A 26935-nucleotide genomic window follows, 5' to 3' on the forward strand; every position below is an offset into this window, starting at 1 on the left:
CTAGTGGTTGCAAAAAGAGCCCGCTTCTTTGGTTGTCTGCGATAGCCTTCTTATGGGGTTGTCTTTGTCCAAGGTTACATACATGTGCATGTGTGCAATGGAGTTGGGGTGCCCCTCACTTAGGGACCTCAGTGAGGGGATGTGGTTAGGGGCAAATACTGAGTAGAAATCACCTCTCCAGGACTCTGACTCTACTCTCGTGATTATGTCTTCTCTAAGACCCAGGGTTTGGGGAAGGATGGAGACCCCAGGACTAGGGCAGCTGGTCTAAGGGGCAGCAGTGGGTATGGAGGGCAGTCTTCCCTTTTCACTGAGGGGTGCTTAGTCCCAATTTCCCCAAGTGACTACTCCACTGGAAGTGCAGGGGGGAAGTAGGAGGGGGGAGCGGCCCGTGGGCGGAGCTGCAAACACGGAGTGGGGCGGGTCCAGGGGCGGACCCTAGGCCAAGGGCGCCGCCCCCTCCAGCTGCTCCTGCGGTCACTAGCCCAGCTCACGCAGTTCGGGGCCCAGCACCCGCCGACTCCAGCAGCTGTCTGGTCTGCTGCGTTTTTTGTACCTCCGTTTCCGTTCCCACACGGTGCGGATGGTCGCAGCACTCCTCAGCCGGCCCGGTGCGATGCTGCCCCGCAGGTGGTGAAGAATGGCGTACCCGACCCTTTGGTTTCTGCTCTTCGGAATTATCGTCAGTGGGGCCCTACGCAGTGCCACTGCCATCCAGCCAGGTGAGAAGCCCTGCTCCTCAGTCCCCCTAACTCCCGTTCTCCTTCTCTGCTCCTCCCAACTTTGGGCTCCAGTGTCTTTTATAATCCCCCCCCCCCAATCCTTAGTTCCCATATTGGGTAATACCAGCTCCAAGGTGGTAACACAGCATACGACCTCATAATGTACAAGATTTTACTAGCCTTGCCCCATGCCGCCAAATCCCCTGTCCCGCTAACACCGCCAGCCCCCCTCCATTTTCTAGTACTACTAAACTCCGGACCATGCTGTCCCTTTCTGCTCCTTGGTAATATCAAGGTCCTTCCGTTGCCTAATACCGCGAGCCTCTCTCATACTACTATGTGGCCGCCATCTGGTCTGGGGGTGGCGGGGAGAGACCCTGAATCTCTCCTCACTAATTAATACCCCCTCCCCTAGCTATCTGGTAAAATCATGAGACCCTCCTTCCCGCTAAAACAGGTCCTTCCATATGCTAAAGCTTTGAGACCCTCCTTCCCACTAAAAACGCCATAACTCCCCCCCCCACACAAACACTTCCATCTGCTAAAACTATGAGATTCGTATTCTCTGATTATACCACTTCCCTCCGTCTGCTAACCCTCCTTCCTGCTAATAGCTCTGTAAGAGCCTCTCCACACTAAAATGGGTCTTTCCATCTGCTAATGCCATAAGGCCCCCTCCCGTTCTGTGTTAAAACGGGTCTTTCCATCTTTAACGCCAAAAGCCCCCCCCCCCCGCTTTTTTTCCTCTAACACAGAGACCTTCTTCCGCTAACCAGCGCCATGAGATTTACCCCTTTACCGAATAACGTGGTGGAATCCTCTCAGCTAAAATTAGTCCTTCCATTTACTAACGCCACGAGATCCCCTTGCTTTACCCGTGATTCCAGGAGACCCTTCTCCGCCTTTTCCTGGAGACCTTTTAAGTCCGTCAATATCTAGGATCCTTTCATCCTTTCGCCACGAGACACCCCCCCCCCCCCCTTTCCCAGTAACACCAATGAGACCTGCCAATTCCCTGAATCCTTCCATCTACTAACACCTTTTGAGACCCCCTTTCCTGGACCACGAGAACCACCGGTTTCCTCTAACGCCATGCGCCAATAAAGTGTTCCTCCTCCTTCTGAGGCAGTGAACGCCATGAGACCCTCCTTCCCACGCCATTAGACCCTCCCCTTCCCTCTAACGCCATGAGACCCCACATGTCCTTTTTTCTATTAAAGCCACGAGAACCCCCCCCCCTTTTTATCCCCCCATTATGGGTCCTTTCATTTGCTAACACTATGACCTGCTTTTTCCCTGCTAAATATCTGTCCTCCTTCCATCTGCTAAACCACCCCCCCCCTTTTCCCGCTTATACGAAGGTAGCACGTACTCGTAGTCGGAGTCATTGTCGTCGCAGCAGTGGTCGCCGCTTCGTAAGACCTTCTGAACTATTAAGTCCCTCCATTTGCTACCTCTCCTACCCGCTTAATGCGGGCACTTCTCCATCCACTTAACGCCATGAGACTCTCCTTCCCACGAATATTGATCCCCCTCATCAGAGCCATGAGAACCCTTTTTGTTAATCCCACATTCCTTGTTCCTGTTACGCTATAAGACCTGCCTCCCCGCTTAGTAGTGTTTGTCTTTTCATCTGATGAGACTCGCCAACTTTCTATTGTAGCCATTCATCCTGGCCTAAAATGACAATTTCCTCATTTAGTAATGCCTGGATACTCTCTGCCTCTAACACAGGCACTCCCCTATCTTCAGATGGAGCTGAGACTATCTCAGTAAAATTGCTGAAGCGATATGCCCCTCCTTAATAGCGGGAAATGTTCCTACTAATGTGGACACCCTTTTAGAGAGTTGAGACCCTCCGTCCAGTAAAAGGGGAGGAGGAATATGGGGGGACCGGAAGATTCGTCCACATTGTAATACTGTGAGACCCTCCCAGACCTTTCCTCCGCCCCGCAGTGCCGCGCCCCTCTGCCCCTGCAGTACCACACCCCTTAGTCCTATAATACCTCTATCCTCCATCCTTTTATCCTGCGGTACTCCACCCCCTCCTTGTAATACCGTCCCCTACATCCCTGCAGTACCCCGCCCCTCCTACCCTTATAATACTGCACCCCACAGTCTGCAATACTCCGCCTCTTGGTCCCCTGCAGTACCACGCCCCTCCATCCCTGCAGTACTGACCTCCTCCCCTTTTGAACATTCCCCTCCTTCATGATTCTTCATAGGTTCTTCCTATACCCACCTCCTGTTTTCCACCAATACCTTCTCCCTCCATAGACTACCACCCAATCTATAATCCACCTCCTCCAGAAAGATAATGCAAATAGGAGCTTCCGGACTTCTCCCAGCACAAACCACCTATATCAATATTTACACATCAACATCCTATGTTCCCTGGATAACTTTTTCCAAAACCCTACTTCCCAGATCTTATATTCTCTCAGCCTTCATTTTCTGGAAATACTCTTCTTGTTCCCTTCTCTGGATACATTCTGTGAATACCAACCAATGTATGCCAACTTCCTCCATTCTCCAGGTGCCTTCTCTGACTCTACTCTTCAACTTATGCTTAGCTGTTTCATTTTCCTTATATTTATGTAAAACAAATTCTTCCAATTCTTCCATATTCCGTGTTGTAAGTTTCACCATACGTGATCATTGCCTTATCATTCAGAGGTGGTATTCCTTGTGTTGGTGAGACTCAGGGCAGTGGACTATAAAAGTAACTCTCTTAAGAAGAAGCAAAAGGTCAACAAATTCTAGGTTTGGGGGAAATTGTGTGTAATGTGTCATCTTCTAGTCTCCATTGCCTGTTGCTACTCATCATAGGAAGCTGTCCTTAACTGCCCTGAGGGGGTGGTCTCATATGAAGGAGGGGGAGCCCAGGGTATAGTTGTATCACAACTATATCTCAGTGTAATTCACCTATCCTGTAATACGTTATACATGTAGTGCATAGCACATGAAACATTATAATTATTTGTATACAAATCTTAACTTCATCAATTAACATTAGACATTTACAAATTTTTGTCAAGCATTGTGCTAGTTAACTGAGATACAAAGACAAAAATGAAGTATTTTTTTTCCCCTCAAGGAGCTAAAGGAGACAGGTACAAATGTTTTGTTGTTTGATCCTTTTAGTCATGTTCCACTCTTCATGACCCCATTTGGGGTTTTCTTGGCAAAGATAATGGAAAGGTTTGGCATTTCCTTCTCCAACTCATTTTTAGATGAGGAAATCAAGGCAAACAGCGTTAAGACAGCTTAGTAAGTGTCTGAGGTCATATTCAAACTCAGATCTTCCTCACTCCAAATATAAATATATACCCCCCCCAAAAAAAAAATTTAAGATAATTTTTTGATCCATGGGGCAGCAACCAAGGGAAGAGGCAGAGATGAGGAGGGAAGGACATTCCAAGAATGGGGACAATCTGAACAAAGGCACAGAGATGGTAAATTGAGTGCTATGTCTTAGAGCCAGCTACCGTGTTTCCCCGATAATAAGACACTGTCTTAATTAATTTTTTTGGACAGAAAAACACCAGAGGGCTTATTTTCAGGGGAGGGCTTATTTTAGAGGAATCTTACACAGTAAGGGGAGGGCTTAATTTTGGGATAGGTCTTATTATCAGGGAAACACGGTAGAAAGCTTTGAGGGACATTTTGCACTTAATTTAAAAATCACTTTTGCTACAATAACCCTGAGAGCTACCGCATGTAATTTTAACCCTATTTGATAAATGCAGAAACTGTTCACATCAAGTTTGGTGTTCTTTCCATTACACCATAAACCCCTGTGCACCTTGAGGATGGAGTATTCCCAATGGTTAGCACAGACTAGTTACTCAATCAGTAAGTGAGTGAGTGAATGAATGAATGAATGTGTGTATGTATGTAAAGACTTTGTGGGGCACAGAACAACTTATCTGTATATCTTCATCATTAGGACTTCCTGGGAGCAAATTTAGCCCCATATTTTGGTCTCTCTAGGCCATCTCTAACCACCTTTGCACAGATTGTCCCCATTCTTGGACCCTTCTTCCTCATCTCTGCCTAGACCTACTGAGTTTCACCACCAAGAATCATGTAACCTGAGATAGATACATATTCACTAGCTGTGAGGGCAAAAGACTTTGTTCTTATTAATCATAGGCTCATAGAATTTAGAACTAGAAGATTCTTTAGAGATCATGTGATTTAAATCTTTTATGGATCGAGGAAAAAGGCCCAGAGAATGAATTGTGCAAGGTAACACACAGTATCAGAGTCAGAATTCTGACCTAACACCTTTTACTCCAAATCTAGTTATAATAATAATCCTATTATAATATAAATTACTTGAAGAACCTCAACCCTGATACACACATAAGTGTTGGAGTGGATCTAGAACATTGGGTGCAATTGCAATCTGGAAAATCCTAGTCTGAATTCTGCTTAAATACTGTGTGACCCTGGGTTCAACCTGTTTCCTTTCCTATAAAAATGGGATAAGGACAACTATCTTCCAAGGATCAGATGAAATAATATATGTAAAGAGCTTTATTAAACCTTAGAGTACTGTACACATATTAGGTATTATTCTGATGATGAGGATGAGGTTGATGATGATGGGAAACTTTGGCCCTGGTCAGGGGAGTAGCTCTTTACTTTCCTGGTGGCTTTTCTTTCTTTTTTTAATTTACTATTAGTTTAATGACCAAAATGAGGGGATGGGATGGGGTTAGAAAATTCTACTCAAGCCTTTTCAATAAGAGCCTAGAACTCGTAGCTTACATTTCTTCCCCAAAGACAGCTTAACTGGCATGGGTTTGTCACCATTAACCTAGCTCAGAGGGCTAGTAGGCAGAAAATTCTTCTGGGTCTAAACCAGGAGTTGGAGAAAGGAAGAAGCACTTGTGGGAGCCAGATTCTGTTGATATGATAATCTTAGGAACAAAAAAATCTCAGTGGAAAGGACAGAGAAGTCCAATTCTCTGACTTTAGAGATGGCATTATAGACCTAGAGAAATGATTTGCCCAAGGCCATGTGGGTAATATAGTATTTAAAGTAGGTATCTTCCAGATCTGATGTCCTATTACAAGTTGCTTCTTATGAGAAAACTGCTCCTTCCCAGTTGATACCAAATTTGGGGTTGATATCAGAGATGTGGGATGGATATGAGTGACTATGAAATTATGGTACTTGTCTGCCAAGAGGAAGTAAGATGTACCATGGAAGAGCCTTCACCTGTTAAACTGAAAGGGAAAGAGTATTGGGATCTTGAGAAGGAACTTGACACTTCAGAGGAAAAAAGGTCTAGAAAGCAGCAGGTTTCTTGTATGACTGCTTACAATACTGCATACATGGTGGCAGTTGTTAGCATTTGCATTTTTTTCTACTTTGGAGGGCTGGGCTTAGGGTGATGAATAGCTAGGAGGCCCCATTTTGGCTAAATCCTGGGGAATTGGGTAGGTTGCCTGTCATTCTTGCTAGGGAAATGAGATTATGTTCCATCAGGGCTTGGGATAATCACTATACTCATTAAGACCCACCCTCTACTCCTCCCCAGGGTGTAGAAGGATGGGGACAATGACCAGATCCAATTTTGGGGAGGCTTTCACCTCTTCCATTTCCTTGTCTCTAGGACTGTGCTGACACTAGAATATTTAAATGTAGAATTCCTCATGTCTTGTTGATGTTAACTTTGTAGTTAAGAGAGATTTCTCAGTGTCTAACCTGGTATTTTCTCTTGGGAGGGGGAAGTGTTAGAGAGGGAATAGATATGGAACTCAGGAAATGAACATGTCTTCCCCCTTATCACTCAGATTGCGTTTCTCTCAGAGCTCTCCAATTCTACCATTGCCACTGTGATTCTATGAGATATTCCTAGCACCACACACTCTAGAGCAGTATAGAGTGACATTTAGCTTTGCCTTTCTTACCCTCCTCCTGCTTGCCTCATGTCTGCTCTGGGTTCCTCCCATTCTGTCAACAATGAATGCTTGGCAGTCTGTAGCTGCTCCCAAAGCCTCAGCAGGAGAGATCCCCTGAGGGCCTCCTGAATTTGCAGTTGTTGCCAAGTTGTAGGTCTTGTAATAGTAGTAACAACAACAAATAGCTGTCATTTCTATAACACTCTTCACATTTGCAAAGGACTTGCCTTAGAACAATCCTGTGAGGTAGAATTATCTTCCTCACACCAGTGGCATTGGCCTCATATTTCAAATGAGAAAACCAAAGTTGTGGAAAGTCAAAAAACTTGTCCATAATTGCACAACTTATGAGTTTGAGATGAGACTTGAATCCATTTCTTCTGACTCTTAAGTACATACACTATTCTTTTTGCTACCACAGAAAGATAAGGTGGATTAGATTTAAGAGTGGTGGGAGTTTTCTAAATCTCTGTCTTTCTGTGTTAGTATCAGAATTAGAAAGGACCTTGAAGGTCATCTAAACTAACCTCTTGATTTTATAGATTGGGAAACCATGGTCCAGAGGAGGGAAATGATTTGCCCAAGGTCATGGGGACATGTAGTGGTCTGCCTGAATCTAAGGATTTTTTTTTTTAGTAATAAGTTCAAGTTAGCAAGAGTCTACAGTGCTAAGTACAGGAGATAGAAAGAAACCAGTCCTTACCCTGAAAGAGCTTCCAATCTAATGGTGAGACAACTTGCAAAAAACTATGCAAACAAGATGTATAGAACCTAATTTGGAACATAGTGTCTTATAATATTGCTGATATGTTGCAATTCACTTCCTATCCATCAAGCCTAAAATGCACTCCCTCCTCACCTCTCAGTTTATGTGAATCTAATTTCCATCAAGACTGATAAACTTCTACCTTCCACAGTTAAGTCTTTCCTAATCCCCTTCAATTCCCTTCCTCCCTAAACTATTGCTACCTTGTATTCATTTTGTACACAGTTCTTCCTCTTGTCTTTTGAATGTATGTAAGCTCCTAGGGGCTGGGAGTGGTTCACTTTTTCTCTGTTTCTCCAGGGCCTGGAACAATGTAGGGCTTAACAAACTTAATGGCTGATTGGTAGTCAATAAGTGCTTGTTGATGAATCAATTCCGCCTCCCTATCTCTGGGCAATTGAGTTGATTTGGCCAAGAGCTGAAAATTTTGAAAGACTTGATGGGCTCTGTGGCCTTCAGGGGATAGAAGGTAATTTACTGTTTATTTCTGGGCTAGACTCTGGCTGGGAAGGAACTAATAAATTCTATGGGTGGAATAAGCAGGACCAGAAATTGCTCCCATTGAGAGGTGTGGATATGAAGGAAATGGATATTTTATGAAAAGGGCGCCAGATTTATAGTCAGAATGGATTCAAGTCCTGTTTCTAACACTAGTTGTGAGAACACACAGGCCCCTTCCTTATTCAACTTCCCTCAGACCTCAGTTTCCTCATCTCCCAAATGAGCATGATAATCCTGAAACTATCTACTTCATAAGGTTGTGTGGAAACTACTTTGTGAACCATATGCTGACATAAACATTAGCTGGCCTTAAGGTAAGAGAAGGTCATCAGCTAGGGAAGGCTGCTTTGAGCTCAGATCTAGCTATAGGGAACCTTTGTAACAACATTTATCATAGAATTTATGAATAGAAAGGTCCGCAGATCATTTAATCTTATTTCTACAGTGTGCCCAAGGTCACACATATAGCAGGTATTAGAGTCAGAATTCAAGTCTCAACTTAGGTCCAGTGTTTTTCCTATTAAATGCTGCCTTTCCTTGTCTCATGCAGGTTATCCTAGGGTTAAGTGGTGTGTGTGTGTGTGACAGTGATTCACATGTTACATTTTGTACCTTCCATAAAGGCTGCCACTGAGGTCTTACCCTTATCCTCTCCATGAGGGATAATGTTGGGACACATTCACTTGCTATGTTTTTGTCCTTTGATTACTAAATTATCCAGAACATAGATTTTTCTAGGTCCTTATTTTCCCTTCTCCTCCTGATCTTGTGGTGACAATTAATTCTCCATTATCCCTGAGAATGGAAGGGGAGAATGATATGAATAATACAGAGTAGCTGGTAATCCAGAGTTCTTCCATACATACTGGCTTTCTGTCTTAACTCTGGGACAAATAACTCAGATGTCAGGTGAACTGAACCTACTGGTCTCTGGCTTAATTTTTAACCAGCCTGAACTATGCTGGCCAGGGGAAGAGGAAGGGAACTTGTACCTGTGGGAAAGAGACACCTGGAGACACTGGAACTTGCTGACCCAGGAGTACCCAGCCCTAGGCAGTTTGCTGACTTGAGATGGTTGTCTATACTCTAGGGGAGAGGCTATTTCATCCTGGATTAAATAAAATGAGATAATATATGTAAAGTACATGTCAAAGTGTCATAAAGTACTTAAAGTACCATATTAATGTATCTTTTCTCAGGTTCTCTTGTGGGTATCTACTCTGGGTTGACTGATATAGGAGTATAAGGGGTCTTCTCTCAGAATGAGTTACTATAGGAGCTTCCCTCTGGAGTCAAATCAACAAACATTTATTAAGTGCCTACTGTGTACCTGCTAATAAAGGCAAAAACATTCTTTGCCTTAAAGGAACTCACAGTCTAATGGGGGAGACAAGGGGCAAACAACTATGTACAAATAAGCTATAAACAGGATCATTTGCAGATAAATCTCAGAGGGAAGATACGGATACAAGAAGAACTAGGAATGGTTTCTTGCAGAAGTTGGGATTTTAGTTAGGACTCCATTCCAGCCATGGAGGAGAGCCAGTGAAAATGCATGGAGATGGGATGTCTTATCTGAGGAACAGCAAGGAAGCCAGTATTGCTGGATCATAGGGTACATGGGGAAATTGTTGATGTTAGTTGTGTCTGGCTCTTCGTGACATCTTTTTGGCGAAGATACTCTTTTGTTTGTTTTTTGGCAAAGATACTGTTTTGCCATTTCATTTTACAGATGAGGGAACTGAGGCAAACAGGGTTAAATGACTTGCCCAGGGTCACACAAGCTAGTAAGTATCTGAGGCCTGGTTTGGATTTAGGAAGATGAGTCTTCCTGACTCAAGGCCCAGCACTATCGAGTGTGCCACACACCTGCCCTACATGAAAGAAAGCAAGATATAAACGCCAAACAGAAAGATTTACATTTGATCCTGGAAATAACAGGGAGCCCTTGGAGTTTATTGAATTGGGGTAGGATGGGTGATATGGTCAGATCTACACTTTATAGGAAGATCAGTATGATAGGTGACTGGAGGATAGACCAGAATGGGGGAAAGATTTGCTGTAAGGGAGACCAACCAGAGAGCTATTGCAATAGGGACACATAATTGGATTCCATCTAATTTTACTAAAGAAGACAAATAGTGACCCAACTACAGAATCTGGACAGGCCAGGTGCTAAGGAAGGATGGCAGTATGTGGAACCACCTCTTTCCCATCAGTGAGTTGGATATCACTGGCTCTGAATATGGGAGTGAGGCTCTAGGAGGCTTATAGCCTTTGGTCTACAGATTCTGTATCATGTTTTGGGCCAGACAGATGAGATTCAAGGAATATGAAGCATAGCAAAGTGTGAAACTATGGGAGCCCCCAATACCTTCAGTTCCATCACAGCCTTGTGAGTAGGATTATGGGAAGAAATTTAAACAGCAGAGAACCTCAGTCAGAAACAAGAAATGAGGCTTTGGGTGGCCATTTTTGTAAAGATGGCAGCTCTGAATTCTCTTTCGCAAATTCTCTCTTTGCTTGGCTTTTACAGTGAGGGAAAATTATGTGCTTGACAGATGAAACATTTCCTAAAATTTTACCAAGCCTTGGAGGTCATGAGTAAGGACCTATAGGTCTTGGTCTTGAGGCAAAGGCCTGTCACTTTTCTGGAATATCATAGGGGACATTTTTTTTCAGGTATATATGATTTGGATTAGGTGGACTTCTGAGGTCCCTTACAATTCTAATAGTCTGTAATTCTGCCCTTGCCCTATTCCTACTTTGTGGTTGTGATGTGTCTGGGTACTCTCCTGTGCCAGCTGCCTTGGACCCTTCTGGGAGGAGACTCAGAGGCAGATTTCACTGTCCCCAGTGACTGCGATTGGGAATAGAAATAGAGAATTCAGGCCATTTACCTCCTAGCAGCTGTTTGGGGGAGAGATGAAATTTTCTCTTGGCTTCTTCTGGTATACCTTATCCCCCATCACACTCATCATCTCCCACGCCATTATTCTCTTCAGAACCAGAATAGACCAGCCATCTTTCACCTGGGCCATATGTGCCTTGTGTCTCTTTAATCCTGGTTGATAATCACTGTGGTTAATGCTTTTCTTTAGTGATTTGGATCTTCCCTCCTGACCTCAACAGCATCTGCTGGTCCAGGCTGGGCCTCTCTAAGGGGGAAGACCCTATGCCTGGGGGAGATTGGGGGGCCTGGACCTCCAGACTTCATTAGTACAGGAGCCAGGGATTGACTGTTTGTTTTGTGTTACTCTTGCCGATGTCTTCTCTGTTTATGTATTGGCAGTCCCAGGGGGAAGAGGAGGAGGAGGAGGAGCAGGTACTTGGTACAGTGAAAAGAGCTTTGGCTTGAATATCAGAAGTCCTGACCTTAACCAGATGAATGACTTAGGGAAAATCACTTCTGTTCTCTAAGCTTTATTCTATAAAATTTCAGGGTTATTAGTTCAGATATTTTCTCATATACTTTTCTAGTTCTGACAGTTTGTTCCTTCTGCAGATTTCTGGACTCTTCTACCCCATTTCTGCCAAACATAAGCCAGATATGTTATAGTTCTAAACATGATGGCGGGGCAGAGTGAGGTGAGTAGGTCGGGGGAGGGAGGCTTTCTGCAAAGCCACCGAGACATAGTTGGTGCCTTGGGGAGGACCTTGTTCAGAAAGGCTTTTCTTCCTGCTCCCAGCTGTGTGTCACTTTTGAAACTAATGTAACAGAGAACAATATAGAACACCAAGTACTCTTTAGACAATAGGGGACCAGAGGAAAAAGAGATAGTGTGTGGAGTAGTGGGGGAAGGCCTCTTGGAAGAGGTTAAGGTTAAGTTGAGCGTCTAAGTATAGATGGTATTTGGATAGGTGTCAAAGAAGGGGGACTGCATGGGCATTCTGAGTGGGAAGAACATTTTCAGTAAAGAGGAGAATAAGCATGGGGTGGGGAGAGACTAATCTGATGAAGAAGAGACAGCCTTTGGGGGGTCTGAAGACCCTTTTTGGGTAACACTGGACAATGGTTCTGAAGAGAGAAGGGACCAGATTTTAGAAGGCCTTGAATATCTGAGGAGTTTGGACTTTATTTCAGCAGATGGTGAGGAGTCATTGAAGGTGTTTTGAGTAAGGAGGAGGTGGTAGGTGACTCATTTTCTTCTAATAGCAGCCTTATGGGATTCTTCCCATTTGATAGATGAGTAAACTGAAACCCGAATAGAAAAGTGAGTGGAAACTTTGGGTGAGTTAATATAGCAGGGTTAAAATCTAGGTCTCTTGATTCTCAGCCAGGACAGGCTAAGCTCTGGAAGGAAGCTTTTATATGAGTAGAGAAAAATTGCCCCCAAAGAGATGGGAGCTCTTTATCTCCTGGGCCCTAGCCCTAGTTTCTTAGTAATGTCTGAATTATCTGAAGTTTTTACTAGCCTAGGAGACACAGGGAACACGATGCCCTGCATTTTCCATCTGGGTAAAATTGAGACTAGAGGAGACAAGGACCTCTTGGAGCAAGCAGTACCTGGAGAATACTTGGGACACTCCACCTCAGGAATTCTGGATGTCCAGAAAAGGAAGTATATACCCCAAACTGATGTGCATCTTCTGGCCAAGCCTCAAAGCCTCAACAGTCAGTCAGAACATAGGCTGTGCAGTGTGTTAAAGGTGGGGAAGCCAGTTCTGATAAATAAATGTGGTTGTACTGGGAACAGGCTAGTTTTTGTTTGTCTTTCTCCTTCTTCCTTTCTTTGTTTATTAATAACTCTACTCAGGACAGGCTTTAGGAAGAAGAAGTTCCAGGGTCCTTGCCTTGAGTAGCTGCTCCAAATGGGCTCCACAGCTTCCTTATCCTTGCCTAGCAATTGTACAGATTCCCTCATTCCTCCATAGGTCCATTCCCTGGGTTGCTAAGGAGTAAATTTTGACCTGCCACCAGATGGCACTGCAGTATCTAATTTTGGGGTATCTACCCTAAGTGAACTGTTGATTAAGAGTGACCTGGTTCTCCCATTTAGTCCCTCTGTGATTCTTTCCCCCACCCCCAGCCACCACTACCATCATATACAGACACCAACTCCCTTTATGGGAAGGAAGAGGTGGATCTTCTGAACAATGACCGGATATAATTTTGAGCCAACTTTTTGCTCCAGCAGAGGGGCTTGAATAGGAGGTAGATTTGAAAGTGGCCGACTGGGCCCAGAGTGAACATCAGGCCTCCTTGGTTCCTACCTGATAGGCCAAAGACCCTCTGGGTTCATACCTTTGACTTCAAGACAGGCAGAACATCCTCTGCTCTCTGCTTCCTCTGAGGACCCCTCCTTTGTGTTAATTTCTCATTGATCAGGTATTCAGTTGACATTGTCCCCTGGCCCTTTTAGGAAAGAGGGCCATGGTACAAATCCCCAAAGCCTACTTTTCAGTGGTATTTTGGTTACCAAATAGTTTTTGATGGGGGCATACAGGTGGGGGTAGGTGGCACTTTAGAAAAAAGACTCCCCCTGTCTTTCAGCTTCTTGTCACATTTTCTTTTTTTTTCTCTGGAACTTATAGGGCTAGGTACTTTGTGCCTAGGCAGGCCTTCAGTACTTCTGGCAGAGTCCATGAATTGTGGGGAAGGAAGAGTATTAGTCCCCAGAATGTCCCCTTTCTCTTCTGACTAACTTTGTTATCCTCTCTCCCCCTAAAAGAGTTCTCTGTCTCAAGTTCGACCACTAGAACCTATTAGATATGAAGCCTGGGCCCCACAGCTCATGACTTTGGCAGACATGACTATGGGAGGTGTTCCAATTATCTCTCCAATTCTGACTTCTTTTTTTCCTCCCCAGATGCTGCCTGCCCCCGAAGCTTGGACTGTACCCTAAGAAGAAGGGCCTTATGTCCACCAGGCTCTGGTGCCTGTGGGCCCTGCCTCCGGCCCTTTGTGGAGGATGACCTTGGCCGCTGTATTCCCAAAAAACAGCTACCAAGAGGTCTGTGGGATCTGGGGCAGGGGGTATGGGGATGTGTGTGACTGGATTCTGGGATTATAAACCTAGCTTGGTATGGCCTAGATGGCAGGAGTGGACTAGGGGTTGAATGGTTGAGGAGTTGAGATGAATTGTCTGCCTTTCCTCACTACAAGCCCTGGGACTACTCCCAGCTACATATACAGATGCACAGAAAATACATAGAGACAGCTCACGCATGCACAGACAGACCTGTTTGGAGAACATGTTGTTCTGGGTTGATTCTCCCCCGACAGCTTCCACATCCTTGGAGCTGGCACTGAAGATGCTGGGTGAGGACCATGTGGCTGCTTTTGGTGCCAGGAGAATGGGCTCTGCTGCTTATGTCCCCTTTCCCATCCTGTTCCTCTGTTGGTGGCTCCTGTGTGTTCTATTCTGGAGCAGTGGTGTTGGTGTATCTTGTGTTTTTGATGTTTCATCAACACCCCCACTAGGAAGTTAGAGAAGGAGGAGAAAGAAATAATAGGGGTCGCTGACCGAGGTGGTAGGGGCCCAGGTGCCTGGGTATGTGGGTACATCTCCTCTCTAGTGCAAGTGGTGGCCATGACTCAGCTCCTTAGATTGCCTGTCTTCAGCCTTTTACCACTCCCTCCTTCCCCAACTCTCTTCCAAGTCACAGAGTAAAGGGGTTTTGATCTGTTTCAAAGGTTGTTTAAAAATCTAGACTCATTCTCCAAAGCTTTTTACCACTGGTGCCTGCCTGCCCTCCCCCCTTCCCTTGCCATTATCTCTGAAATATCCAGAAGCTGTTTGCTTGGGGTAAGATGACGTGCAGTTGTTTTTCCAGCCTATCCTTCATTAGGAAGGAGAAGGAGGAAAGGGCAGCTCTCTAACCAGTGGGAGTGCCAAGTATCCCAGGGCAAAGAAATGTTTCCCTGTGTATGTATGTGTGTGCATGTCTATTGGGAATCTAGGGAGCTTGGGGAAGAGATGGTGGTTAGGGGTTGGGATGTGGGGGAGAAGCGAGGGTCTGTTTGTCTCCAGTGCATCCTGGAGGCTGGGCCTCTGCTTTGGGAGTCTGTATCCTTGATCTTTTGCAGCTTGGGGCAGTGATAGGTGGTACTGGGAGAAATTTGGGGGGGTGTTGATCCAGAATGGAAACTTCTGACTGTCTCCATAGCAATGCCCTCTGAGCTCATCACTGGCAGGGCTGGAGGGTATGCTGAGGGTATGGTGGGGTAAAGGAAAGGTACAATAGATAGCTGGGAGCCTGATCTCCTGAATTCTATTTCCCAGGTTTCTTTGTTTTGTTTTTATGTTTGCTTCTTTCTCCTCTGTGCCCAGTTTCCCTATCTGGGAATAAGGAAGAGTGACTCCAGAGGATTCTCCTGGGGAGCTGATAGATTTTTTGTTTGTTTGTTTTGTGGTAGGGCTTCCCAGACTGTGTTCTGTGTGAGGGGGATTTCATGAGGAAATGTTGCTATTGATTGTCATTTTCCCTATGAAATTATACATGAGATTTTGTAGGTATATAAGAACACCTATGGCAGTTTTTTAGAATGAAAATAAGCTCAGTTTCTTCTATTTTTGCTTTAAAAATTTCTGGAACCATCCTACCTTCTCTTTATACTCGGGACATTCCTGGAGTGCTCAGTGATTCTAGGTTCTGTCAGCATATTTAAAACTCAAGGGTATTTGGTGGCCAAATTTGATTGCAAAACACTATAGATAATAAAGAGAGGAGAGGGCCTGGGGTAGTTGGAGAGAAGGTCAACAATTTATGATCTAAAGCTTAATCTCTAAGCTTCTGCCTCAGTCAGAGTTACTCTCTACCCCTCACTTGCAATTATTGAGTTTTTCCTAGGAGCAGTTGTCTGAGATGTTATTGCTCTGGTGGTCACCATGGCAACTCCAGAGCTGACATCTAGAGCATAGTGAAAAAAGACCTGCTCTGGTACTCCCCTTCCCTAGAGGTCTGGGGAATTATAAGAGTCCAGAGAAAATTCAGAAAATATGGGTTGAGGGATCATTTTCTCTACCCTAAGCTAAGCTCAGAACCCAAAAGAAACATCTCCTTATCTCTTGTATTACCGGATAGCCTTACCTGTCACCTTAGTGCAAGGCGACACAAAGAGGCTGCCCCAGATCTCTATTGCACCCTGGGATGTGGGCATTGAACAGCGATGGAATGGGGGAATTAATCACCACTCCTGATGGCTGTTGTCTTCAGTGCTAAAGAAAGGACTCAGTTTCTGAGTATGCACACATGCACACACACAAACACACACACACCTCTTTTGGGAGCCTACACCTGGCTCCAAAATACGTCCCTAGTGCCCAGAGGAGTGGTTTGTCCTGTTGGGATAGTCCTCTGCCTGCACTCATGTCTCCACATAAAATGGGGTTGTATTAAAACAATCCCTTAAAACCCTTCTTAACTATGGGTTTTTGACTCCCAGTTTTCAGGGACCTGAGGAGGATGTGATTGGCAGCAAGGACTGTGGCTCCTACTACAATCTACCTCACAGAACTCTTGAGAAAAACATATTGTAAACTTTACAACAATATGTAAAAGAGCAGCAGTAGTAATACTAATTTGCGTTACCACACTGGGAATGGAGTTGAGAACAGAGTTTGAATTCCTACATAGCCAATAGTCATTGGGTAAGTCACTTTACCTTTGAAACCTCAGTTTCCTCATCTGTAAAAAGAGGGCAATGAATGTATTTCTCAAACCTTAAAAGTGCTCCCTAAATGCAAATGTTCTTGAAGCTCAGTCTCAGTGTTCTTAGGGAAGGGAACAATCATATGTTAGGTGCCAACTATCCACCAGGCACTGTGCTAAGTGCTTTACAAATATTATCTCATTCTATCCTCACAACAACCTTGGGAGGCTGGTGCTATTATTAGCTACCTTTTGTAGTTGAAGAAACTGAGGTTAAGTGGCTTACCCAGAGTCACACAGCTAGAAAAGTCTGAGGCTGAATTTGAACCTCAGGTCTTCCTGACTCCAAGCTCAGCACTCTATTTCCTACACTGCCTAATTCTCCTCAGTACTCAGGGGTCAGCTCTGTCCATCCCATTGCAGGCTCCCCATTACACTTCTGTCCCTATATCACCCACTAACAAGCCTGGCTTCTTCTTTCTCTTTAGCAATAAACGTGGTGACTAGAAACCCAGGATTTCATCCCCTGGGTCCACATGTATGTCCCTGCTCCACGCCTGTCCTGCACATCCTCAAGACCTGAGATAGCAGGGCTTATATCTAGTTAATTTTTTTTAGTGAAATCACTGTTTGATAATGGGGGGTGGCACCAAACTCCTTAGCAGGGAACAAGACTAGGAAACCATGGGGAGGGAGGAGAATACCTTCAGGGTGGGGGGTGTCACTTCCTGGCTTCAAGCCTTGGCTTGGAGGACAGCTTGGTCTCTTCCTTTTACTGGGGAGGGCTGATGTCCAGAGTCCTATCCTGAAAGACTTCTAACAGAGAGTTCAGCTATGGTCATGTCATGGAAATTGTGGTACAAGAACCCTTGAGTGAACAGCAGGGGGTGGTGTTGGCTCAATAGAATTTTCTTGTGATTTGGAATTTCCTGTGTTAGTCCCTGAACCTCTTTGTGCTCTGGGAACTTAGCTAGCCTCAGTTTCCTGCCCTCAAAATAGGGATAAATGAGTGAGGAAAAAGGAGATGGAAGGATGAATGTGGTCTCTCTGTCTGCCCCCACCCATCTATACCATTTTCCCATCCTTTCTGGAAACCCTCAATGTTTGTGGATATGTATCTATAAATAAATTAGTAGGGTAGTGGGCTGGAGGGAGGGATTATTCTTCTTACTGCCTCCTGATTCCCCCCCCCCATGGCCCAAGCTTGGGAACCCTATCATTCCCCTATAAAATCTTCCTTTCCAACTTCATCCAGAGCTAACCAGATGCCTTTCCCTCCCTCTCTCCCTCTATGGCTCCCTCAGCTATAAAGGGTATTCTTGGAGGTGGGGAGTGACAGCTGGGCTTTTGTGGTGGCCTTTAAGCCTGTTGCAGATAAAGGTGTCACTGGAGGAGTGAACTGGCTGGTGGCTTACTACTTGGCTCCCTCCCTTCTCTTTTCTAATCATCAAATCATCCCTGGCCTACATGGCAAGCTATCTGCCTGCCCTCTGAGGCCCCTGCAAAGGGCATCATTGTGGACTTGGTATCTTCCCATACACACACAAATGACCCAAAGTCTGAGTACTGACTGGCTTTGGCTTAAGGCACATTTTTGTTGGCAATTGCTATTGATTGAATGAGATCAAGGCTTTAAAGCTCTATATAAATGTTAACTATTGTTATTACTATGTAAATATACTGTAAACTCCCCAAATCCGAGTTTGGGGGTGTTCTGTCTGAGGGAGGGGGAAATGCTGAGAATTTCTCCCTCTCTTCCCCCCCCCCCCTGCAATGTCCAGGGGGCTCTGCAGGGTCTGACTGCCCCTCAACCCTATCAGGTAAGATGCAGTCCTGGCCCAACCTGGAAGAAGAAATCGACTTACTGGCTAACATGCTGGCCCATCAAGACACTGCCCCCCATCGCCAGGACACTGTCTCCCAGCGCTTCCGCTGGCCTGGTGAGCTCCCCCAGACACAACCCTCCAATGATACCTGACAGCCCAGTCCCATTGATTACCATGAGGCCCTTTCCTACTTCCCCATTTCTGACCGAAGGCCCCTTTGCCCCTGGTGACCCCCTGGCCGGACCTCTCCTCTTCCTCTTTAGCAACCACCCTGATGTCCCCAGGACCGGAGCCCGATACCCCATCCCCTCAGGGCACACAGCTTCCCACGATCAGACCCTCCCAGTCATCTTCCAGGCCTGTGGAGATGTCACCTGTGGATCCCCCACACCCATCCAATGACGTCCTTGTTCTCTGTAGGTAGTGGTGGGGTCCTAAGGGTGGTGGGAGGCAACAAGATGGGGGAGAAGGGAGGATTCAGCCCCTCTTGATGGGAAGAGTGAAGTCTGGAGAGACTTGAGTTCAAATCCCTACTCCAACATTCACTAGCTATTTGACTTTGGACAAGGCTTTTAAGCTCTGAGTTTCAGTTTCCTCATGTGTAATGCTTATATCGGACTCTTATGAGAAAAGCACTTTGTAAGCTTCAAAGCAACATAAATGTAAGTGGTTGTTGCTATTATTATGGGCCCCTGTCCTTGTCTGCAGTGATGATCGTGGTCTGTGCAGTGGCTGGGCTCTCGGCGCTGGTTGTAGCTGTTGTCTGCTGGTGCAGGTGAGACCCTGGTGAGACCCCCCACCTCCTATGGGCATGTACTGTGGAGCTCTGTCAGTGAAAATTAGGCTATCTTGAGCATGTGATGGCCTTTCTGTCTATACACAGGTATAGCTGCTGGAGCTTCAGGGGGTGGGCATGGTAGTGTGGTCTGAAACTTGCAGACTTTGGGAAGGGCTAGTGGATAACTTAGATGTTACAGTCTTGCCAAGTCTTTCAACTAGGCTTCAGACTGATTGAGACATTTGGGGGAGTGGCTGGCCTGGGATCAGTGAGGCTATCTTCCTTTCAGGTTACAAAAGGAAATCCGCTTGGCTCAGAAAACAGACTACTCATCCAAGTCCCAGAAAGTATCTGGCTCCCCGGCCTTCGGCAGAAGCATGGTATGGGGGAGGAAGAGGCCTGGGAATGGGAAGAAGGCTATGGGCAATCGAGTTCCAGGTTAGAGGTGGAGTTTAAGGCATCAGGCTTTGGCCATTGCCTTCATAGGTCACATTGACCTTGAACTCAGTCACCTCTAGGTCAAGAACTCAGACTTTTGTGTCATGGACTCCTTTGACAATCTGATGAAAAGTATGGACCCCTTCTTAGAATAAGGTGTATTTTGTTGTTGTTTTTTAAATTCATAGTTGAAGAAAATGCTGAGTTTCAGTTAGAGGTTAATTAAAATAAGGATGTCCTTTTCCCCACCAAGTTCGAACACAGATTCGCTGAAATCTTTCTAGGTCCCAGGTTAAGAACCTTGCTCTATGAAGAACCTGGCATGCTTTATGGGTTTAGAGTTTCTGGAGGACCTTAGAGATCAATTAGCACAATCCTTACCCATTTGACAGCTAAGGTAACTTAAGGCCCAGAGAGTTTGAAAGTCAGACACCCAGTTAAGGGGCCATCTGGATTCTAACCCAGGTCCCTAGGGAGTGTTTTTGGGGGGTGGGGATGGAATACTCTAGGCTCCTTCTTCGTTGCTCTTATGGCCCTCTGCCCACAGCCTGGGGACAAGAAGCTCGCCCAAAGTGCCCAGATGTATCACTATCAGCACCAGAAGCAGCAGATGCTGTCACTAGAGAAGTGAGTAGCGGATTTACCCTGTGCCATGCATGTGTCCAGACATGGGGGGGAGGGGATGAGGGTGAGGATGAGGAGACAAGACACTAGCACCTCACCAGGCTCCCAAATAAGCTGCTTCTGTGGGAGAGAATCTCAGTCCCCAGACTTCCTCAAGTAGAGGAGTGGAGTCTGATCCCCAATCTGGGCGAAAACCCTAAGAAATCTGGCTTTTCCCTGCCAGAACAGTGATCTGATGAATCGCTTAGCCCTAATCAATAAATCAACATGGGTTTATCATATATTATATGCCAAGAGAGAAAAGACAGAAGAAATAACCCAGACAACTACAGTCTTGCCCATATTCCCTCCTCTCTCACCCAGTCCTCAGACTATTCATTTTAGAATCACTGAAGCTAGTCTTTCAGCCAAGGAAAAGTATGTGTCTTCTCTCCCCCTTGGAGGCACAAGGAAGGGACAAAGTAATTGAAAATGAGATTCTGAGGCTGGTGACCTTGACAGCCCGAGAGGTTAGGAGCCAGAATTGGCTTGGGGAGAAGATAAGCTCAGGTTTCAATGGGTTGAGGTGGAAAACTAATGAAATGATGAATTGCCCCATCCCCTCCCCAGCTTGAGTGTTTTACTATATGGCTTCCCCAATCCCTGCCTTCTATCCCCTTTTTAGGCATAAAGAGCAACCTAAAATTATGGACTCTGGGTCCTCTGAAGAAGAGAATGAGGATGGAGACTTCACTGTCTATGAGTGCCCTGGTCTGGCTCCTATGAATGCCTTGGTAGGGAACCCTCTCTGAGTTGGGGGTGAATGGAAGTCTGGGGCACAAAGCAGCTAGCTCCTGGGGGGGTGGTTTGTGAGGGGGCAGAGCCCCCTCTCCCATAGTGCAGTCCTTGGGAGATCTACTGGTCTGTCCTTCCCTTCCCCCAATCCCTAGCCCTGAGGGAGGGAGAAGGGTCTTTTCTTATGGAAGTGGTCTATACAGCCCATTAAAAGGCCATTTATCACTTGTCTACCCCACCCCCACACTCCCATTGCTGCACCAGGCTTGAGCTCCTCCTCACAACCATTTCCTCCCCCAGCAGGGTGCAAAGAAGTTTTATCTCAACCCCTGAAGCCTCTGCTTCCTGTGGGATCCCCTTCCCATATAATATTTTTGGGGTACTCCTCTAGGAATTAGGGGGATCCTTGTTTTTTTCTCACATCATGAGTCCCCTGTAAATCTTATCTCTCCTCATGATCAATGAAATGTCACCTTTCTAAGAATAGATTCTAACTCAGCTCCTTCTCTGTTTGGGCAAGGTGGTTTGAGAAGTCTGGGTCCTGACTCCCCAATTTTTCCCTCCTTCTAGACTGGAGAGATGGAAGTGAAGAACCCAATGTTCGACGACTCTGCTCTGGTGGGCCCTAGTCCCCGTGCTGCCTCTAGCCCTCGTGCCACTGCTGGCTCTCGATCTGGATCTGGTCCCCGTGTCAGTTCAGGCTCCCGCACCAGTGGGTCCCGGACTGGTCCTCGCCCCAGCCCCCGGCCCCCCCGGCTGGTGGCCCCCAAGTCTCACCAATGACCAGCCTACTGCCTTCTCCTGGCCAGTGACTCCAGCCTGGGAAGGGGAGCTCTCAAGGGGCTGGGGATGGCCAGGGTAGGGGGTGCTAATATTAGAATGTTTCCCCCTATTAAGGAAAAAAACAGGCAAAAAAACCCTCTGAAATCCCAAGTTTTGCTGTTTGCAGTGAGTGCTGGCTCTCCTCCTATTTGGTCTCCTTGTCCCCTTCCAGTGTTGGGAAAGAGATGAGTAGGGGGGCAAGAAAACCGTGTGCTTCCCTCCCCATCCTCCCAGAAGGAAGGGGGTCTGTCTGTCCCTTCCCCAATCCTTTTCCCTCCCTCAACCTTGTGGGGCTGGGATTCCTCTAAAAGGGGATGGGGAAAGCCGCTTTGTAATATCCCCCTCACCCAGCCCAGGGCTCCCTATAGCCAGGGCCCTGGCCATGCTGGGAACATAGGACTGGTGACAGATCTCAGTCTCCAGGTGCCTCCCCTCAGAGCCCCTGGGATGGGATGAGGCCATTTACCACTCCCCCCTCCCAGTGGCAGAGCCCCAAATATTTTCTTGGCCCTGCAAACCTGGTGTGTGGGCCCTAGTCATCCTGCCCTCCCAGTTTTCTTCCCCCAATCCCCACCAAAGTGATTCTAGCTCAGGATCCCAAACTGGATGAGGTGGGCATTGGTGCCAGGGCCTGGGGCAGGCCTCTGGGAGGTTCTCAATCCTCCAGGCCTGTCTTCTCTCCTCTTGTGCCTGCGTCTTTCCCTCTCCCTCTCCCTGTGTCCTCTTCTTGTGTGTGCCTGTGTCCTGTCCTGTCCATTCTTGTACCTGGTTCTCACTGTGAGACCTTTTTTTCCCCTCCTCTGCTTGTGGCCGGGATTGTATCCACATTCATTTTGAAACAAATTCAATTTTATTAAAAACAATATTTCAAACCAGCTGGGGGGGGGCTTCTTTGGTTGTCTTTCGGGGACTCTAGGGGTTCTGTGAGATTGTCTTGTGTCTGAGAGGGATGGATTTGGAGTCTGGTCTGTGGAATAGAAAGAAGTCTGAGCTGTGAGACACAAGTCTGGAGGATTTGAGTCTGTGAATCTCTGGGCTCTTGTCTGTAATTTGAGTATCTCTTGTCAGGTCTGTGGTCCCAGTTTGTTGACTTTGTTCTGTAGTGTTATGTCTTATGGTCTGTTCTGGGGTCTTTGGGAATATGGTTTTGTAGGGTGTTGGAGTCTGTGATTGGGGAGAGAAGTATGCTTCTTTATGATCTCTTGTGACTTGTGTAAGGTTTGGGAAGTCTCTCTAAGCCCCTGAAGTTTGAATTGGGGGGCAGGGGGAGTTACTGCTTTGTGATCTTAAGAGGTTTTAAGATCTCTTAGTAGACTTGGGACATTTCTAGGCTAGGCTTCTGGAGGCCTGAGCCTTCCCTTCTTGGGTGGACTGACCCTGGCGTGGGAGGGGGAGTGGGTTAGTTATCATGCTAATAGCCTCACTAGGGGACTAGGGGAAGTCCTGCAGCCTGGCTGCCTTGAAGTGCAGCCTGGGATTAACCCCTCCCCCCTGGGGTGGGCTAGTAGCCCTGAGATGGTCTGGGGGCAGTTGGGTGAAAGTGAACTGTTTCCCTGTGAAACCTGTTCACCCCTCACCCCTTCTGTCCCTCCCCACTACCTTGGGGAAGGGAAGAAGAGTTAAAATCTTTTTTTTCTTCTTCTTTTGCAACCAGAAGTAGGTGACTTTAGGACCAGTAACCTGGAATATTGGCCACTGGCCTAAACTCCTAGACTGTGCCCAATAGGCAGCTAACATGACAGAGCCAGCTGGCTCTGAGACTGGGGAAGTGGGGTGTACTTGGAGGAAACAGGACTTAACTTGGCCTCCTCGAGATATGAAAGACAGTTGGTAGGCTGGTGGAGGTGGGGATGAAAGAGGGCTCCCTAGGGCTTGTGAAAGAGCTGGTGGGGGTAGAGGGGAGTTGAGAGCCAGCCTTCAAAGGCCTAAATTTAGAGTGGCAGGGATTGAAAGGAGAGGCTTCCAGTTTTCTGAGGGGACTTGAGGTGGGGCTGCTGCCTAAAACCTTTCTTTGTAGCCCTGCCCCTTCCCCCCCCTCTCACCTGGGGCTATGGGACTGTCCTTGTGGTCCTCCCTGGTTCTAATGGTTTCTGCTCTATGATCTGAAACCCTGTGGTGGTGGGAGGGCACAGGTCCCTTGGAGCCTGAAGTACTCTGAGGGGAGGGTGCCAGACCATGTACCCAGGGATTGGGCTGCAGAGCTTTGAAATATCAGGTGTGGACATTGATTCAGTATTCCTCAACAGCCTCACAATCCAATTTGATTGATAAGACTCCCATCACAATAAGGGACAGTGTGAGATCAGTGCTGTGTGGTGGCTTACATTTATGTAGTGCTTTAATATTTACAAAACACTTTCACATTTTGTCATTAAAACCCTGTGAGATAGATAGTGCAAGTGTTGTCTCTCCATTGAAGAAACAAAGAGCTTCCGACAGGTAAATGACTATTCCTAAGGTCACATGGCTAGTAACTCCAACCTAGGTCTCCTGCTTCCCGATGCAGCTGAATTTCCACTACACCAAACTGCCTTCCTCTCAGGGTGGAGGTGGGAAAGTGTAATAAGAGATCAAGGTGGGGGATCAGTGTGAACCTGGGTGGTCAAGGAATGCCTTCAAATAGATAGGACTTCTCTGAAGACAAGAATGATTTTGGTAGAATGAGATTGGGAGGTGGAGGACTTTCCAGGAGAGAAAACAAGAAGCAAATACTCAGCAAAAGGCAAGGTTTTATAAGCTCCTGGAGGGCAGTATCTCCAGTTTCTAGCTCAATTCATTGCATGTAACACTTATTAAAATGGAATTGGATTTCAAATGGCACCTTATAGTAGGTGTGTATGGGTTATAGCCTGCTTTAGTAAGTAGGCTTCTGACTATGTATGCTGTCTTATTTAAACTTGCTAGCTTCTTAAAGGTTCAAGTTCTGCACCCAACTAGGCTTTTTAATAATTTTCATTGAATTAAGTCACTTTAGGGATAGTGAATAGATTAGTTTGACTGGTTACCTGACTGGTATAGGGAAGCAGTGAGAAATCAGGGGCCAATTCCTGGAAAACTTGGAATGCTGTACTGAGGATTTTGATGGTTGTTCTGGAGCCATTGTAGGTTTTTAAGAAGGGGAAATGATGTAATCAGAGCTATGCTTGAGGATTAATCTGGCACTCCAGTGTAGGGAAGATTGGAAGAGAAGGACTGTTTAGGAAGCTTGCCTCAGGATGTCTATTAAGATTGTTGAAGTTGAGACAAGTGATTAGATGGAGGGGAGCAAAGGAAGAAGGAGGCCCAAAGATAACTGGCTTTGAATATAGATAAAGTCAGGTGGCTTAGGTTTGGGGGTGGTGGGAGAGATGAGGGAGGTGAGTTTGGCACACATTGATTTGAGGAGGGGTAGTCATACTGAGGAACTATTGGGGAAAAGCAAGGTCTGCAAAGATGGACAGGATCTTTATTATGCAAGAGGATCCTGGGTTTTATGGTCCCTAGGAAAGTATCCAAGGATCTCACAAACAAGGAGTTTGTGTCTGTGTCTTCCTCCACCCCAGGTTAATGATTCTGAGATGTAAAGGAACTTTATCAGCTGTGTGTCTGGCCTCTGGCTGGAGAGAAATTCTGGGAGGTCGCTAGCCCCACCTAATCCTCCCTGAGGGAGAGGGAGGTATCTGCTGTGACCTGCCCCTCCCTTCAGCCACCTCACCTTCCCTCTCATTCTCTATCCCTTAATAATAACCTCCCCATGACCTTGTGATGTCCTTTGCCTTCTTTAGTGCCTCAGTCTCCCATCTTGGCAAGAGAGAAAGGAAAAGGGGAAGAGGGACTTCCTTAATCAAGGAATAGTAGTCATTAGGTGGGGAAGTTTTAGTACTAATCGGGATGGGGAAGGATTATAAAAAAAAAAGGTCATTCTGATTGTGTAGGTCACTGTAGGTGGGTGTTGGTGTGGGCTGTGTCTGCATGTACATTTCTATGAGCTTGTGCATGTGGGTTTCCATGAATCCATGGATCAGTGCCCCAATACGTAAATGTGTTTTGGTCTGTGTCGGATGCATGTATTTTAGTATCTGGTTCTGTCTTGTCTATGGATGTTTGTGTGTCTGTCTTTTGTGTGTCCAATCCACAAGTGGTTACTGGGCCTTTAGCACACATGTCATTCTGCCACAGATCCCCAAAGAGGCCCTGGGGTTTTTTGTTTTGTTTTGTTTTGTTTTTGGAAAAGTGGTCTTGAGTTTTCCCCACCTCCCAGGTCAGCCCCCCAGCTACTCAGGGCCATTAGACAAATTGTTATTTACATTAACAAGTGTGTCAGGGAAAAGCCAGGAACGGCCCCAGCAATTGTCCCTGACTGGCACTCAGGCCTTTATGGTGGGGCTCCAGGAGCCCGCATTTTTAGGAGTCCTGAGTCCCTAGGGGCGGCTCACTAAGGCTCTAAACACCAGAAAATAATGCCTCCTACTTGCCTCCCACCAGTGCAGAGGCTGGGTGGGGGGGGAAGGGGCGGGGTCAGAGGTGGAGTTAAAAGCAAGTAAGTCCCCCACCCGAAGAACCTCTACCCTGGCCCCAGCCAAAGGATACCCAAGTTCATTCTCAGCCCCCCCCTCTATTGTTTTAAAGGGCCAATAGCTGGGATGCTATTAACATAATGATTGAAAGCTCTAGGGCCCTGGGTGGGAGGGGAGGGGTCAGGCTTGTCCCCCAGCACTAGCCTAGACTCCTCTTCAAAGTCTGAGGGGGCCTTGCCCCCCTGCACTCTGAGGTCCAAGTGCCTACAGGTCCAGACCTCCAGACCAGTCCAGTCCATCGATCAAGCACCAGTAGCTTTGGCTCTACATCTGTGTCCAGGACCAAGAAGAAGAGGCAAAGAAGCCATCCCATCAGAGAGGGGAGGTCTGGGTCCTGCCTGGAGCTACAGTCGGCCAAGTCAAGCTGGGCATGTTTAACCACGAGGGGCTACCTCCAGGCAACTTCAGCCTGGGCCAGGGCACAATGCCCGATGGGTCCTCCCACTACGGTAAAGGTGGCTACATTGGGGGAAGCACCCCAAGACCATCCCAGCCCCAGCCATCATCCCAAACCTTCTTTACCTTCCCTTCAGCAGTGAAGAGTGAGTACAGCTTGGAGGGACCCTCGACCCCCGACTCCAGCCAGAACAAGGGGTGGTATGCCTTCTCTGTGCCCC

The 26935-nt window shown here is 46.6% G+C and overlaps 1 protein-coding gene across 3 annotated transcripts; it reads left to right on the forward strand.

Moving 5' to 3' along the window:
* The first annotated feature begins 497 nt into the window (after positions 1-497).
* NPDC1 (neural proliferation, differentiation and control 1) lies at positions 498-26617 on the forward strand. 3 transcript variants are annotated; one of them, XM_069107514.1, is made up of 9 exons: positions 498-722; positions 13716-13859; positions 18282-18440; positions 18590-18742; positions 19035-19101; positions 19394-19484; positions 20090-20169; positions 20831-20939; positions 21511-26617. In XM_069107514.1, exons 1-9 carry the CDS (start codon positions 641-643, stop codon positions 21721-21723), a joined length of 1098 nt encoding a protein of 365 aa, XP_068963615.1. In that variant the 5' UTR covers positions 498-640; the 3' UTR covers positions 21724-26617. The 3 variants fall into 3 exon arrangements, with proteins under 3 accessions (XP_068963615.1, XP_068963616.1, XP_068963617.1); XM_069107515.1 differs by having other exon boundaries at positions 18321-18440; XM_069107516.1 differs by lacking the exon at positions 18282-18440.
* Positions 26618-26935: the final 318 nt, after the last annotated feature.

Source organism: Petaurus breviceps, unplaced genomic scaffold (assembly GCF_028583685.1).
Source record: "Petaurus breviceps papuanus isolate PSGF00001 unplaced genomic scaffold, PetGlider_PUasm1.0 90137, whole genome shotgun sequence".
Classification (NCBI taxonomy): domain Eukaryota; kingdom Metazoa; phylum Chordata; class Mammalia; order Diprotodontia; family Petauridae; genus Petaurus; species Petaurus breviceps.